The 15,322-nt window shown below is 34.0% G+C and overlaps 1 protein-coding gene and 1 pseudogene across 1 annotated transcript; both read right to left on the reverse strand.

Moving 5' to 3' along the window:
* LOC105157205 lies at positions 533 to 2,155 on the reverse strand (annotated as a pseudogene).
* LOC105157207 (putative late blight resistance protein homolog R1A-10) lies at positions 7,790 to 12,104 on the reverse strand. The gene is made up of 2 exons (XM_011073539.2): positions 8,608 to 12,104; positions 7,790 to 8,455 (listed from the first exon to the last, which is right to left on the reverse strand). The coding sequence occupies exon 1, from the start codon at positions 11,896 to 11,898 to the stop codon at positions 8,611 to 8,613; it is 3,288 nt and encodes a 1,095-aa protein (XP_011071841.1). The 5' UTR covers positions 11,899 to 12,104; the 3' UTR covers positions 7,790 to 8,455; positions 8,608 to 8,610.

The raw sequence follows: 15,322 nt of genomic DNA on the forward strand, positions 1-15,322 counted from the left end.
AGTTTTTTGTATTGATATCTTGAAAGAGAATGATATATTGTTATATGCTCCATGTATATAAGCGCAGCTTGCACAGGAACACTCTGAAAATACAGCAAAACATCTTAATCGATTCACATTACCCTACCAAATCACCAAAGGAAGTATACAAAAAGACGGAATAAGCAAGCAATTTGCTCATAGAAACAGCAGACACAGTGATTGTAATCCACTAAATTTTCACCATCCGGAAGTTGCAGCATATCGTCCTGAGAACGCTATCCTTTCTCATGGTAGAAAACAGTCAAAAACAGTCAATTCCTCCTATACATGGGTATCACACAAAAATTGATCATCATTTCCTCTCATCTAGTTACCTATCTATTCTTTGAATGATCATCAATCTTACTCCTCAATCATCTTCTCTGCCCAACTTGTAACACAACCACCCCAGCAAGAAAGTAGAAGATTAATATTACAAGTCCATCACTAAGTTCCCAAAAAGGAGGACACACACATTAAGAAACACTCGTATGAATTTTTCCATCAATCACAAAAAACATATTCAACAAACTTTATCTCAAGTGGATCACTCTCATCTCCAACTCGACCATCACAGGCGCACCCATACTGCCAACACCAAAAAAGAATAGCTCACTCCCCATATTACACAGATACAATCCAAAATTAAGCACAAATCCACCAAAAATGAAAAACGAAAATACCTTATCTGCAGGGTACAAGTGCCCAAATTCCTCACGCGCTCGTATTTCATCATGTATTTGGATGTCTCGTTCAACCGCCTCTTGCTCCTGCTTCTCATCACCCTTACCTTCCATTGGGAAATAATGAAAACCTTCTATTTTGAAAAAAAAGATGAGTGCACTGCTCTAGGTTTTGAATGAAGCTAGTGACCAGTGCACTGCTCTAAATTTTGACCAAAGGGAAGCGGCACAAACTTAAATGCGGAGAAAAACAGGTGACGCTGCGGGGATTAGAATCTTTCGACATACTTAATATAATACCGGAAACCTATTTCATTCGTAACACACAAACTATGTTGCATTGCTTAAAAATGCATTGATGCGACGCAATTTTGATCCGGAAGATCATAATTTCAATGTTCAACGCGTCAAAAAAGAAAGGGAGACAAAGATACGTCTTTTTACATCTAATCAAAAGTTGTAATCCTTCCAACCAAACACAAACATTAGACAATACGTCAAACTAAACAAAATACAACAGGCATTATTACATAGGATATTACTTACGCAGCACATCATCCACACCATAATGTAATTAATTGCCATTCATTTTCTTCACATCAAACAAACCAAACGAGGAGTCACAATAACACATTACCCAGAATTGATTAAACACAAAACATAAACCAAAATGAGTGCATATGAAATTAGCCAAAAATGATTAAACTGCTAAAAGAATAATCAATCAAAAACTTTCTGATCAAAACCTCTCTGCACATCGGGCTGTGACTGCTCTAAGCTTGGAATAGACTTTAGCGGCAGGTGAACCCAAAATTAAACTACACAGAGAGTCTCTAGCAATCTTTATGCTAGCAAAAGACCCAAGAACATGAACTTTTGTGTCAGCAATTACGATCCTCGTCTTTGTTGCATTCTCGATAGCGACTCTGGTCCTCCCTTCCTTGCCGCTCAACCGCCCAACTGCCCTCGACAGGTGCTCCCCTCTCAACGCTTTAACATCTTTAATCTCAAAGGACTCCACGTACAACTCCTCCACTCGGAGGAGCGCCACGGCGTCATTGAAATCGAACCCAAGCATGAAGGCGTGCAGGAAGTCGGCGCACTTCTGGAGGTTGCTGATGTCGGGGGTGTCCGATAGGGTCTTAAGCTTGACAGTTCTCTTCTCGTACTCCATACAGACGTTAATTTTCATTTCGCCGTAAATTGCCGTGCAGATTTTGAGCCAGTACTTCTTCAAGGGAGTGATGCGGCGTTGGGGGACAGGGATATTCCGAGATTGTATCTGCCCATCTAGGATTTTGTGCGGTTTTAAGGGCGGAAAATTCGGTTTTTGGGCGGGCTGTTGCCGCGCTGAAACGACTGCATCCACCTCCATACCGGCGGCGGAAGAATTTTGCATGTGTCTCTTGCTGAGAATGAATAAAAAACCGTATAAGATTACAGCTCCTACTCGTACACTTATATATTTATTATTCTAGGTCATACAATGCCTGATACATCCGGCCCAATTTGTCCAACTAAACAATTCATATACCCCAATTAAACAATAAAACAATAAATTTTTTTAATATATTTAAAACAATAAAATGCAAATAAATATACAACTTGACGTGGGATTAACGAGGAATGCTATGGAAATACCAAAAAAGCCCTTTATTAAGGACATTTTTGCCATTTAAGCAAGGATTCGCGTATTTTCTATCGGCCGGGTCAAACGTGACCCGACCTGGATCCATTTGCCTTTGAAGACCCGAACAATCATAGCCGTCTGATCATAGACGCGGGTCAGTAGGATGAGACCACGTGGCTGGTCAATGCTATCCTGCTGAGCCCTATATATAGACCCGAGACACCGACATTAAAGGTACCTTTTACGCATTTATTGAGATAGAACACTTTTCTCTCGATCAACCTGACTTGAGCGTCGGAGGGTCATTGTCAGCGACGTGCCCGACGAGCTCACTGCACTTGTTTCATTCTCAGGAAACCCGAAATCTGGTCTTGGACGAATCAGCATTCTTAGTGGAGATAGAATCTCAGATCGCATTATTCGACCCGAATCACAAGTTATAATTTAATGAATAAGAATAATGGTTGAGGACCAGAATATAAATGTTAAATTAATGGGTTTTTCTTGGGTGATATTTTGTAATGAGATTATATGTTGTATTTGTATTAATTAATTAATGTTTGAGACTGTGGAACGTTGCTGTTAAGATTGTGAACTATCCAGTCTGACAATCTAAAATTTTATATTTAATATGATAAAGACGATTAATTATGAAATAATTCATCTTATTCTAATTTTGTTTTTCTTAAATAATTAACAATTATTTATAATAAAAATTAATTGTAAATTACTTATTTGTACACATAAATTTATAATATATTGCAGGATTTAACTGGCATCACAAATACAATGAAGGAGGAATATGAAATTTCTAAAAATCTAGATGAATTAAATAAGTGGTGATTACTCCTAAATTTATTTTTCATTTTGGACGGTTTGATTTTATGAAAATTTGGACTGAAAAAAAAATAACAATCTTTAATTGAAATTATACAATCTAGTCTGGTCATGGACCAATATTTTTGCTAATCGCGTAATATAGATGAGATGTTTTCTAAAAAGAAGAGTAATACAAAAGAATTTGCGTTTTTTTAATCTTAGATTTTTTTTAAATGAGTTTGAATTTTTAAATAGTGAGAATTATTAATTAATTTTTTAAATTTAAATAATAATTTAGTTTGGTCACAGTAGAACTAACATACATGAATTTAATTGAGCCAAAGTTGTTGAAATAAAATCGAGTAAGAGACGTAACCAAAATTTATTTTTATTTATTTTAATGACACATAATTGAAATTAAGAGAAATATTAGTGCTTTCAACTTTAGTATAATAAGTTATTAAATTGTCTTAAAATATGTAAATTTGGATACTAAGATTGAAGTAAATTGACCCAAACAAACGATGAATTAGTGGTACGTCAAGGCTATCGCTTGAAAAGAATTCAGAATTGGCCTTCACAATATTTCGTTGTATGCAGAAGGGGTGCCTCGGGTATGAACCCAGAGATATGGGTAGCATCACTTCTACCACAGGCTCTACCATGCTTCCACTAAAGCTTATCAGTGGCGTGCTCACCTGGGTTAACATGGCACTAGTGATTCCCATTTGTGATAATGCTTTGTAGAATATGATGTCCGTTGAGTTGCCACTATCCATCAAAGTTTTCTTAACCTAGAAATTCTCTATTATGGCAAAGATTACCAAGGCACTGTTGTTGATTACAACGTCTCTCTCCAAATCTTGATCGCCAAAAACTATCTCCTGCTCACTGTTTGTTTCCTCATTCATCATCACCTCTGGCCCAAATTGGTCATGTGTAATGCTTGAGCTGAATCTCCTCCTGTTGGTCCACCAAATATCACCCAGATAACTCCGGCAGTTGGAAAGTTATCTTGATATCGAATATTTTGCCTTATTTGTGTCCCTCTTGGAGAGGTCTCAAGCTGCCTTCACAAGGTTGGTTGTTGCGGTCTATCTATGTACTCCTTTAGATATCCTCGTTGAATCACTTCTCTATCTCATCTTTTAGATAGAAACAATCTTTGATGCTATGATTGCGGTTTATATGAAAAAGACAGTTTTTTTTTTTTTTTTTATTTCATCCTTTAAGGATTCTCCCTCATGCAGAGTGGCCACTGGACTATCCCCTGTTATTCTACTACGGCCAAGATTTTGGCGCGAGGCGTATTTAATGAGGTATATCGAGTTATATCGAGGGCAACACGCGCCTTCGATCTCTTTGGTGGTTTTCACGCTTGTGTCGCCTAGAATGGCCTTCCTCTTCTGCTAAAAACTTAATAAATTACAATTATTTATCAACTATATAATAGTTAGTTTATTAGTGCTTGTAATTATGCTTAGTTACATTTTTCAAAACAATTCAAAGTTTGTAAAGTATACATTTTTTATAACTATTTTTAAAAAAATAAATAAAACAAATATTTATTGACCACACGCAACACACGTGCACCTTGCTAGTTTCTAATATATATATATATATATATATATATATATATATATCTAGTTAAAGTATGAGTTCAATTTTCCATTATTATTAAAAAATACAAAAAAAAATGAAGTATTATTTCTTTTTTAACTATTTGAACGGGTGGGTGTTTTGCTAAAAGTACACTAATCAAATAAAAAAACATACCACATAGCCTTAACGATTATAAAAATAAAAATAAAATATCAAAACTTAAAAAGTAATTTTCCAGATTCTCTATATATACAGCAGCAAAATTATGAATTTAGTCCCATGAAATAAAGTGATTTTAAAAATAGTCCCATACTTTATGAATTTTTTAAAATAGTCCCATGTTTGGTTAAATTTTGCAAAATTGGTCCCAATTACTTACTGTTGAAACATAACGATAAATGTCAATTTCTCCGTTAACACTAATAGAACATGAAAAAAAAAAAGGACAAAATACATAAAATCCCCCTGTGTTTTAAAAAGTCTGTAGAAAACACCCCCTTGTTATGAGAATAGGCTAAAAGCCCTCCTGTGTTTTATAAAACTCAGCTCAATCACCCCATCTCCGTTAAATCCAACTAACGGTGTTAATTTTTTAAAAAATAACCGTTATACCCTTACTTATTATATATTATTTCTTATATTAATGACCGTTGGATCTTCTTTGATCAAATACTGATCGTTAGATCTAATCAATTAATCTCAACCAATAGATTTTAAAAAAATAAAAGGTCTAGATTCAACAAATTATTTAACTTATATTCTATATAAATAATTTTAAAAATTTAAAAATATATTATTATTATAATTTAAAAAAAAAACTATTATTGTATCTTCGTAAATTCTTTACCAAATTGAGTGAGGCCGGTCTCGTTAGAATCGTCTTGAAGAGAAGAGTCTAATGGTGGTGGTTTGACACCGAGATTCGACCGGACGGGGACGAATCGACGGAAAATATGTTCGGAGATCGTGACTTGAGCCCACTCTCTATGATTGACGACAACTCAAATTGAAGGTATGTAAATGTTCTTCTTAAAGAGAGGATTCGAATGGTACCATTGACCGATGAAAATTCGTCCGGACGGCGCCGGAAACTTATTTCTAAGTTTCCAGCGAAAAAGGGGCGAAAATCCCCACTCTTTTTTTAAGTTTTTAATTAATTTTAATTATATTAGTTAAAATATAATTTAGTTAATTAAGAATATTTTAAATAATTATAATAATTAAATATTTTGGCTAATTAATAATAATTATTGTAATTAAATATATATTTTAATTAATTAAAAATATTAGTTAGATTTAATAATTAACAAATACAAAATTATTTGAGTTTAAATATAATTTAATTTAATATTTCAATTTAAATTTAATATGGCAAAATTTAATTTATTTTTTAAGGTGAAAAATGGTAAAAATAATACATAAAACAAGCAAAAAATCCCTTTGTATGTTATATAGACCCATAGAGGGGTATTTTGGTCCAAAAAATCATTAAATATCAACCTAAACTGCAGAAAAAGACTATCAAACGCAGCATACGCCCGTCTTCTCCAGTTCCCGTTGATTGCTAACAGAATGAGGGTTTTTTGCTGACTAAAACAAAACAATAGGGAGGTTTTAGCCTATTCTAAAAACAGGGGGTGCTTTTTGCAGACTTTTTAAAACACAGGGGAGTTTTATGCATTTTGTCAAGAAAAAAAAAGAAGTATGCAATTCTGATTTCCCTTTTTTTTTTTTTTTTTTTTTAAGGGAAATTGTTCTTTATTCCCTAACATTCTTATTTCTTCTTCGTATTTATTTTATCAAGGTTAATGTATATTACTAGAAATTGTCAGTTTTTAATATATTGAGAATGAGATTAAGACAATAACACAACTATACTAACAAAAATTATATGACGCCTATTATGATGATAACATTAAATAAATCGATGAAATTTGTGGTCCTTCGATAGTTAAAATTTTGATTTTTGACACAAAAAATTGACATAACATTTTAATTGGATTTTTAAAGTTTTTAGTCCTATGTGACTTTAAAAAACGAATTCGATTATATATTAGACATAATTATATTATATATATTATTATAATTTATAAAAATAAAATTATTATTTTAGAAAAATAATAATCAACTCCCCACCCGCCTATCCTCCTCCCCAACCCGCCCCAATAGAGGGGGGCGACAAAATCGCCTAGCGGCGAAGGGTGACTACAGTGACGTGTCGTCCATCAAGAGCGATCACCCTCATTGCTAGTAAATAAAAAAGAATATTATATTAACATAATTGTATATTTACATATAAAATAATATTTTATTATTAACAAATATTTATATATTATATAATATTCATATAAAGAAATTCATAGTTTGTGAATCAAACTTCGATATTTAATAAATTGGTTTACTTGATTATTTGTGCCGCAATGAATCATTATTAAATTATATACATTATAATCTGGATAGAAGGGCAAAATTGTTAAAACATGCACTTTTTAGATCCATAATTGCAGTCAACGTGTGTGTACCATCAACTCTAGCCTCGGGGGTTTTTCTGATTTTTATATTTTCATATTATAGGGGTGTAACTGATATTTTATTTTTTGTACAAGTAATTTTAAATATTCTCAATATCACAGGAAGAATTCTTGTATTTTTCCCCATCTTTTATTAAAGTTAACGAGAGATCAACATCTGCCATTATGTTTTAACGGTAACTAAAGAAGCGGGACCAATTTTGCATCTAAATGGTCCTCATTTTGCAAAATTTTACCAAATGTGGAATTATTTTTAAAAATTCATAAAACGTGGGATTATTTTTAAAATCATCCTATCTTATAGGATCAAGTTTGCAATTTTGCCTTAAAATTCTTTTCCTATTGGACAAATTAGATAGACACGCTTTTATATTAGGTCTAATAACACAAATGCTCCCTGTCTTTTGCAAAATTATAAATACATCTCTTGATACAGTTATTATTACAAATGCACCCCTTATTCAGGGGTAAAATTTTACACTAACACCCCCTAGGCTAATTACATTGACACGCCTTTAAAAGGTATATTCGTAATTTTACAAAGAACAAAAAATATTTATATAATTAGCCCTAATTTCATAGTACGTCAGACATAATTTACCCTTCCCTTTTGTATATGAGCATATGAGCCAGCATCACAGACAGTGCTCTCCAAATGAGCAAACTTAAATGGGAAACCTTACTGTAGACAAGTTAATAGCAAAAATAGAACAAACAACTGTTTGTGACTTTGCCCGAATCCCTTAATTCTACAAGCAATTCTCCTAAGACAACTTAGAATTAAACCAAATTGCAGTATATGTATATGACCAACTAAGCTAATACAAGAAACAAGAATCTTGACTTTGTATTCATGTTTACTGGCACATTTGTCCTTCAGACAAGCATGCCTTATTCACAACCTTAATCATAGCCTGGAAAGTAGAAGTCACAGACCAGAAAATATCGAAGATAACAAAAATTATGCAACGTCGTTCATCGATATATATAGTGGAACAGTACAGGATACCCGAAGCTTTTCTTGCAGCTTTCTAACATGTTTCATTCTCCCTATACTCCAAATTAGATGGCCGGAGCAGACCACAGACCGAGAACCTCCTGAAGAGAGTTGAGTGATTCAAGGAGTTGATGGAGCGAGGTCATTGTTCTTAGTCTTCAGCTATCGTTTGCTGTAATATAGTTGAAAGAATTATTTGCAATTCACCATGACAGAATAATAGAACATACCTTGTTTGCTGACAAATGTTTGGATGAATTGATATCAAACTCAGTATCAGAACTGAGAAACAAAACAGACAGCAAAGAACAAGGATTTCCATACCTTTCAACGAAGAATGCGAGAACTGAACCTGTCCTTGAATCTCCGCTTCAGCTCAATGCAAACTTTCAGATCCTCATTTGCCATGCTTTCTTGTTCCTCTTGTATTTGCTTTGCCGAAGTCACAGCAGAAGGGTGACAGTCGACCAACTCGATCATTTGAAGCGTCGTTATATCACCAATAGCAGAAGGAATCTCCCTTAGTCTGAAGCAAGACCTGATAATTAGGCTTTGAAGACAGGGGAAGTGTGCTTCATTAGTCCTCCACTGCACAAGGTCTAATTCTTCAAGTAACAGGTATTTAAGTCGACAAAATTGCTCTTCGACTGGCTCCCATTCTTGGCCTCGGCATGCATCCTTTTTCAGTTTGAGGACTTCAAGATTTGGTAATGAACCAACTATTGTCATAGTTTCCCAAGGAAGTCCACAACCACTCAGAGTTAATCTTTTAAGCTTCTGTGGGAAAGCAAGCTGTGGTGGATTCACAAATTTGGATGTTCGATAAGGATCATTCTTAATAACGATCTTAAGAGTCTCGAGTTGATGTAGATTGACAAGGGACTCAAGCTCGAACTGCGACCAATCTACGTATGCCTGAGAGGAGACATCATAGGAAATTCCCAGTTTCTTTAGATTTGGTATTCTTTTGAGGATGTCTTTGCTACATCTGAAGTTTCTTATGTCCAAAAGTGCTTGAAGGTTTTCCAGAACAACAAAATTGTTCGCAAGAACTTGGCCACCAAGAGGATCAGGCAAACAACTTGGCATAAAATACAAATGCCTTAGATTGGGCATAGTCCAGATCTCAATAGGAAGCAAGGGATACTTGCCAAATGTCCAGTTATGATGAACAACTGTCTGTAAATTCCGGAGTTTTGATATGGATGGAGGAAGCGGGCCTTTATATGTGAAACCAAGATATCTTAAATGAAAAAGTCTAATGATGTCACTTGGGAACTCGGAAAAATGTATTACGATTATATCGAGTACTCTGAGAAATCTAAAACCTAAGTAGACAAGCGATGGATAAGTAAGACTTTTACCAGTGCATAGAAACGATCGAGCAAGGGAATAAGAACTTGTCGAGTGATGAGTGGTGTTAGCATATAGAGCATCAGGATGTATACTTAATCTACGCCTGCTTCTATTGCCTTCTTCAGTTAAATCTCCATCCCAGTTCACAACGTCAAGAAAGTTCTCCTTCTGAGCATTTCGGACACAAACATCCCTTAATAGATCATGGATGTTGCATGTTTTAATCCTGCCATTGCAACTCCGCTTACATGCCAAGATTAGGCTTCTCTCGATAAGATCTTTCAGATACTCCTCAGCCACCTCTTCCAAGGTTTTAGATGTACTTGGTTTCAGGAATCCCTCTGCAGCCCACAAGTTGATGAGCTTGGAGACGGGGATTTCAGAATCTTCTGGGAAAACCCCCATATATAGAAAGCACGGTTTCAAACGATGAGGCAAGCGGTTATAACTCAAACCTAATATCTCCAAACACTGCTCATCATCTTTACTAAATACTGAATTTAAATTTTCAGCTATACTTCTCCAGTTCCTCCAAGTTCTACTCTCCTTATACAGGAGACCTCCAATTACCACAATTGCTAGAGGAAGTCCTCCACAATTTCGTGCAATCTCCCTTCCGACATCTTCAAGTTCGGGGGGGCAATCTTTTTCCCCAAAAACCTTTTTGCAAAGTAGATTCCAACTGTCATCTACATTGAGGAATCGCATTTGATGAAGACGGCTGGAGGAGTTGGCATAAACTGCCACATCTGATAGCCTAGTAGTCAGAAGGACACGACTTCCGTTACTATCATCGGGAAATAATCTGCTCACGGCATCCCAAATATCTATATCCCATATATCATCCATTACTATGAGATATCTTCTACCCTTCAGACATTTGTAGAGAAACTCAGCCAATCGTGCGTCACTCTCATCCTGCATTTCTTCCGTGAGCATTTTGGTAGAATCTAAAAGGCCTAGCAGTACTTGGCGCAAAGAATATTCTTGAGAGACTGCCACCCAACCACGAGTATCAAAGTGATAAAAGATAGAAGGATCATCATAAACTTGTCTAGCAAGAGTGGTTTTGCCAATGCCACCCATTCCCACAATTGAAATGATTTCAAGCTTGGACGAATCGTCAATCCATTGAGTCTTTATCTGTTCCAAGTCTTTGTCAAATCCCACCACAACATTCTTCCTAACGCCACCAGAATCTCGTCTAGATAAAGAAGCACCAGGCAAGACATTCGAGTGCCAAAGACCTTCACCCGCACCAAAGGTATCCTTAACCTTAATCACCTCTCTCGTGATGGAAATGACATCCTCCATTAACCGGAGCAGCTCCTTATCTTCCTGATCATCTTTCACAGACAAGGATACTTGTCCCTGATCTTTCTGCACAGAATCAATTTTTGCAGACATAGATACTCGTCCCTGATCTTCTTGCTCAGAATCATCTCTAGCAGACGAAGATACTTGTCCGGTTCGATCATCCAGCTTATGTTTCACAGATAATACTTGTTGGATTCGACTAAACCAGGCCGGAACTAAAACTTCTCGGAGCTGCACATATCGTGCCGCAAAAAACACCCCTTTTAGAACAGCCACATGTACCAAAGCCGGGACCAGGACAGATACCAAGTTCAGGATATACATAGGCAGACAAATTTGTACAATGAAAGGTATCAAAACCTGGACCACAACAAGTATCACATTCTGGAAGCAGACAGGAGCCAAAGCTCTTAGAGTAAAAGGTCTCACATATGTAACAGACAAGATCAATTGAATCAATATAACCATCAGTTTCTGAATAGCACCAGGAATCAATCTTCCCACCAGGATAAATATCAGAAGATGGACAAAGAAAAACGCTGGAGAAATTGGATCTTGATCCCAAAAACTTCTATTGCTTTCAGGTTCCGGGGTAAGCTTACTGGATGCCGGGGATTCGGTAAAATCGTCGAAGACGTTAGCCGAGTCCTGGATCGGGGACTGATCTTCGACAGGATAAGCCTTCTCCCTGATCTTTGATTCAATAACATCTTCAGCTGCATAAACCACGTCCCTGATTTTTTTCTCCAGGCTTTCTTGTGCAGGTTGGTTGTTTGTTTTGTGGGAAGATGAATGTTCAAGAAAATCGAGCAAGAAGCTGACCTTTTCCCGGAGAGATTGGAGCTGGAATTTGTTCAAAAAAATCGGGCCCCCATCCTCAGGCTGATCAAGAATAGTATTCAGAATCTGTTGAAGAGAAACCACAGCACCATAAGCCGCCATTTCCAGCTGCGGGGACTGGGACTGAAGTTTTAGCAAGTGAAACCGTGATGGCGGCAGGGAAGAAAGAAGTCAACGATAAAGGAGGAGAGAGAGAGAAACATCATCAATGGAACAAAGTCAACAACAGAAAAGGAGGAGCCGGACAGAATATATGGGACGATGGGGACGTCCGATGTTAGGATTTTAATCTACGCTCCCATCTGCATTTGTTTTCTGGATGTTACCGTTCTAAATTTTTTATTTTAAATCTTATCACATATATGTTACCTATACAAAGATTATATCATTTATTTACAAATAATTATATTTACAGTTTTTTACTATAGTTTTTGCGCAAATTGTTTATGTCTTTGAATAATTTTATATATATTCATCATAAATATCAATATAATTTATACAAATCAATCATATTTTTTGAAAAATTATATATACATTCAAAAAACGTAAATATCATTATACGAGTCTTACCAACGTTGTTCCAATTCTCCAATCTGTTCACAAATAGATCTCAATGAAGAGATCCTCTAAACCATCCTCACCACCGTTGAAAATCGCCTCCTCCTCATGCTAGACATCTATGCACATACTCGAGTTCTCATTTACCTTAATGATTGACATGAAAAAATCTATCTCGTTCATTCAGTCATTGTGGTTACACGTTCTAAGGGTTTAAACGGGTCTCAAAGTGTATAGGAGATATTGTTATCATAGTACTGGCAGGGGACAGATTCTTTCTTAGAATCCACCATCCTTGCTATATCTCCGATTGCACTAGACAATGTCATGAGTATGTTTCATGATATAGTCACATTTGCTAGATCCAAAATACAGTCTTCATATGCACGTGACTATCTTGATTGCTCAACTTCGAGGACTAGTCTCGTACTATCAGAACTGAGAATCTCCATCATACCGACTAAGCCCTCAAACCTTTCGTATTACGATTTCTGTGAATCAATTCAATCGATCAACTACCTTTCGAACTAATCCACTAAAATTGCACAAACGTGCACTTCTCCTGATAATGAAACACAGCATTGCAATACTTAGTGCAAGTTTTTATAGGTTTTTCAATGCCTCGTCTCAATGTTGTCGACTTAGAATATTTCAAACTGACCATTAGAAGTTGATTACAAGCTGCCAACCTATACGCAGCCCAACTCAACAAGTTTAACTTTTCGATTTATGAGCTTTTGTTGTAACATTGGAATATCGCTCAATGCAAGTTGTAAGCACAACAAACACTAATGTCTTTCAATGAACACTTACTATATTCATTAGGACAATATTATTTATGATAAAGATTGACGAATAGAAAACAATCAATTTAATTGGCTTTCTGATCACCTATTCTAACATTATATGAACAAGATGTTATTCTATTGCATAATATATATTATCTACTGCAATAGTAGCCAGTGTTTGTCATTATATAAAACAAATGCTCGTCAACTTATTACTAAAACAAACAGCTAAATTAAAGAGTCTCTTTCAATGAAACATTCTTACTTTAAATTATTTAAATTAAATTGGTTTATGCAAAAAATTGTAACCAACTTTCTGCTAACTTATACGATGTAGCGTAAATTAGAACGGGCTTTTATGAAATTTAATATAATTACAAATACCTCTCATTGTTTGAAATAAATAATACCCTACATGATGTTTTATGAAATTATGCACTTTTGGGATAAAAGTCTAGATTATCAACTTTGTCCTTACTGAATTAAAAAAAAATAAAAAATTGTAAAAAAAAATTGACGAGATGGATAAAAAATATTCACTTAATCCATAAAAAATATAAAAAAAATCTGAAAAAAGAAGTAAAAATTATAATTTATAGTTCACAAGACAATTTTGGTCAGTTTACTACAAAAAAATAAATGAAAACCTAACGATGACTAATAAATTGGATTACTGATAATTTTTCAGACAATAAGAGTAATTATGATCATGCCAAATCTTATCAGAGTTCGTTGTGATTTATCCTATAATTTATTAATATAATTATAATATTAAGATATTTTGTAAAACATTAAAAATAAAAAAAAAAAAAAAACTTTCGCTTTTCAATTTGGTTCGCGGAAGTCTCAACTTTCGTTTAACTTATAATTTTTTGTACAATTTTTTTATATAAAATATATATATATATTGCAAGATATAAGCATGTTAGGTGTACATTAACTCAATTCAACTGATAAACCTATCAAGATAGAAATTTCCTTATCTCAAGTTATGCCTTTTAATTGTTGATTTTATGATTGAAAATTAAATTAAATTACTTGATACTCAATTGGAATTGATCGATAAAAGCTCGTTTGAATTTGATTTATTAAAATTAATAAATTAAACTTGAACAAAAAAAAATTGTTAAGCTTTCAAACTCTACTAGAGTTCAAATACCTCTGTATATATTAGGGATGATGATTTTGCCGCCCAAATTTGAATTGGTGATGATGTCGTTGCCAACACAAAAACCTAGACTAATTTGAGCGATGAAGACAATTTTGTTGCCCAAATCTGCATGGGCGACGACCGCTGTCACCTGAGAAGGTGGCAGCCGGTGGAGAAAAAGAAAAAGGTGGAGAACAGAAAGGGAAAGAAAAAAAGAAAGAAAGAGAACACATATTTTTTTAAATTTAAAGATTATAAAAATAAAGGATTTGATTTTTTTCTTTAAATATATAATTTAATTTCAATTCAAATATTATTTATACTAATTAATATAATTTCACAAAGTTATATATTTTTTTTGCATTTTGATATTAATTAAATATTCTATAACTAAATATAATCTATTGAAACATATTTCAATTAGATAATAAGTTAAGTTAGTTGACAATATATAATTTTTATAATTGAGTATTATTTATATTCATATAAGTATTTAAGTTTGAAAAATAATTTTTAGTATATTAATTTTAATATTGTCTTTTTTTAATTTAAAACTTAAATTTTAAAAAAAAACTCTTTTTAATTGTTTTGATATTTAAGTAATATATTCGATAAATAAGTATAAATTTTACTAAAATATTTTAAATTTAAATAATAATGTAAACTAATTAATAATATATAATTTATTAAGATATATTTAAATTAACATATTATTTTCTCTTATATGTCAAAAAATGGTAAATTGGACTTTTAAAAACATCAAATAAATTGTTTTTTTTTATAATTGATGTGTTTAAAAAATACACCGGTCCAATTGATATGGATTATACTCAAAGCTTGGGTCAAAGCAAATGCCAATTCTGAAGATGGGACCTATAAAAAAAGCATTAGCACTCCGACGCACAAGTTATAATCGTAAGAAATAAAATGTAATGAGAAATCGTGATAGGATAAGCAATTCGTGAGCGACATCGTGCTATAAGTGCAATTCGAATGCTAAAGCAAGAATAGAGAGTGGTTTCCCAAATTC

This window comes from Sesamum indicum, linkage group LG3, assembly GCF_000512975.1.
Source record: "Sesamum indicum cultivar Zhongzhi No. 13 linkage group LG3, S_indicum_v1.0, whole genome shotgun sequence".
NCBI classification, from domain to species: domain Eukaryota; kingdom Viridiplantae; phylum Streptophyta; class Magnoliopsida; order Lamiales; family Pedaliaceae; genus Sesamum; species Sesamum indicum.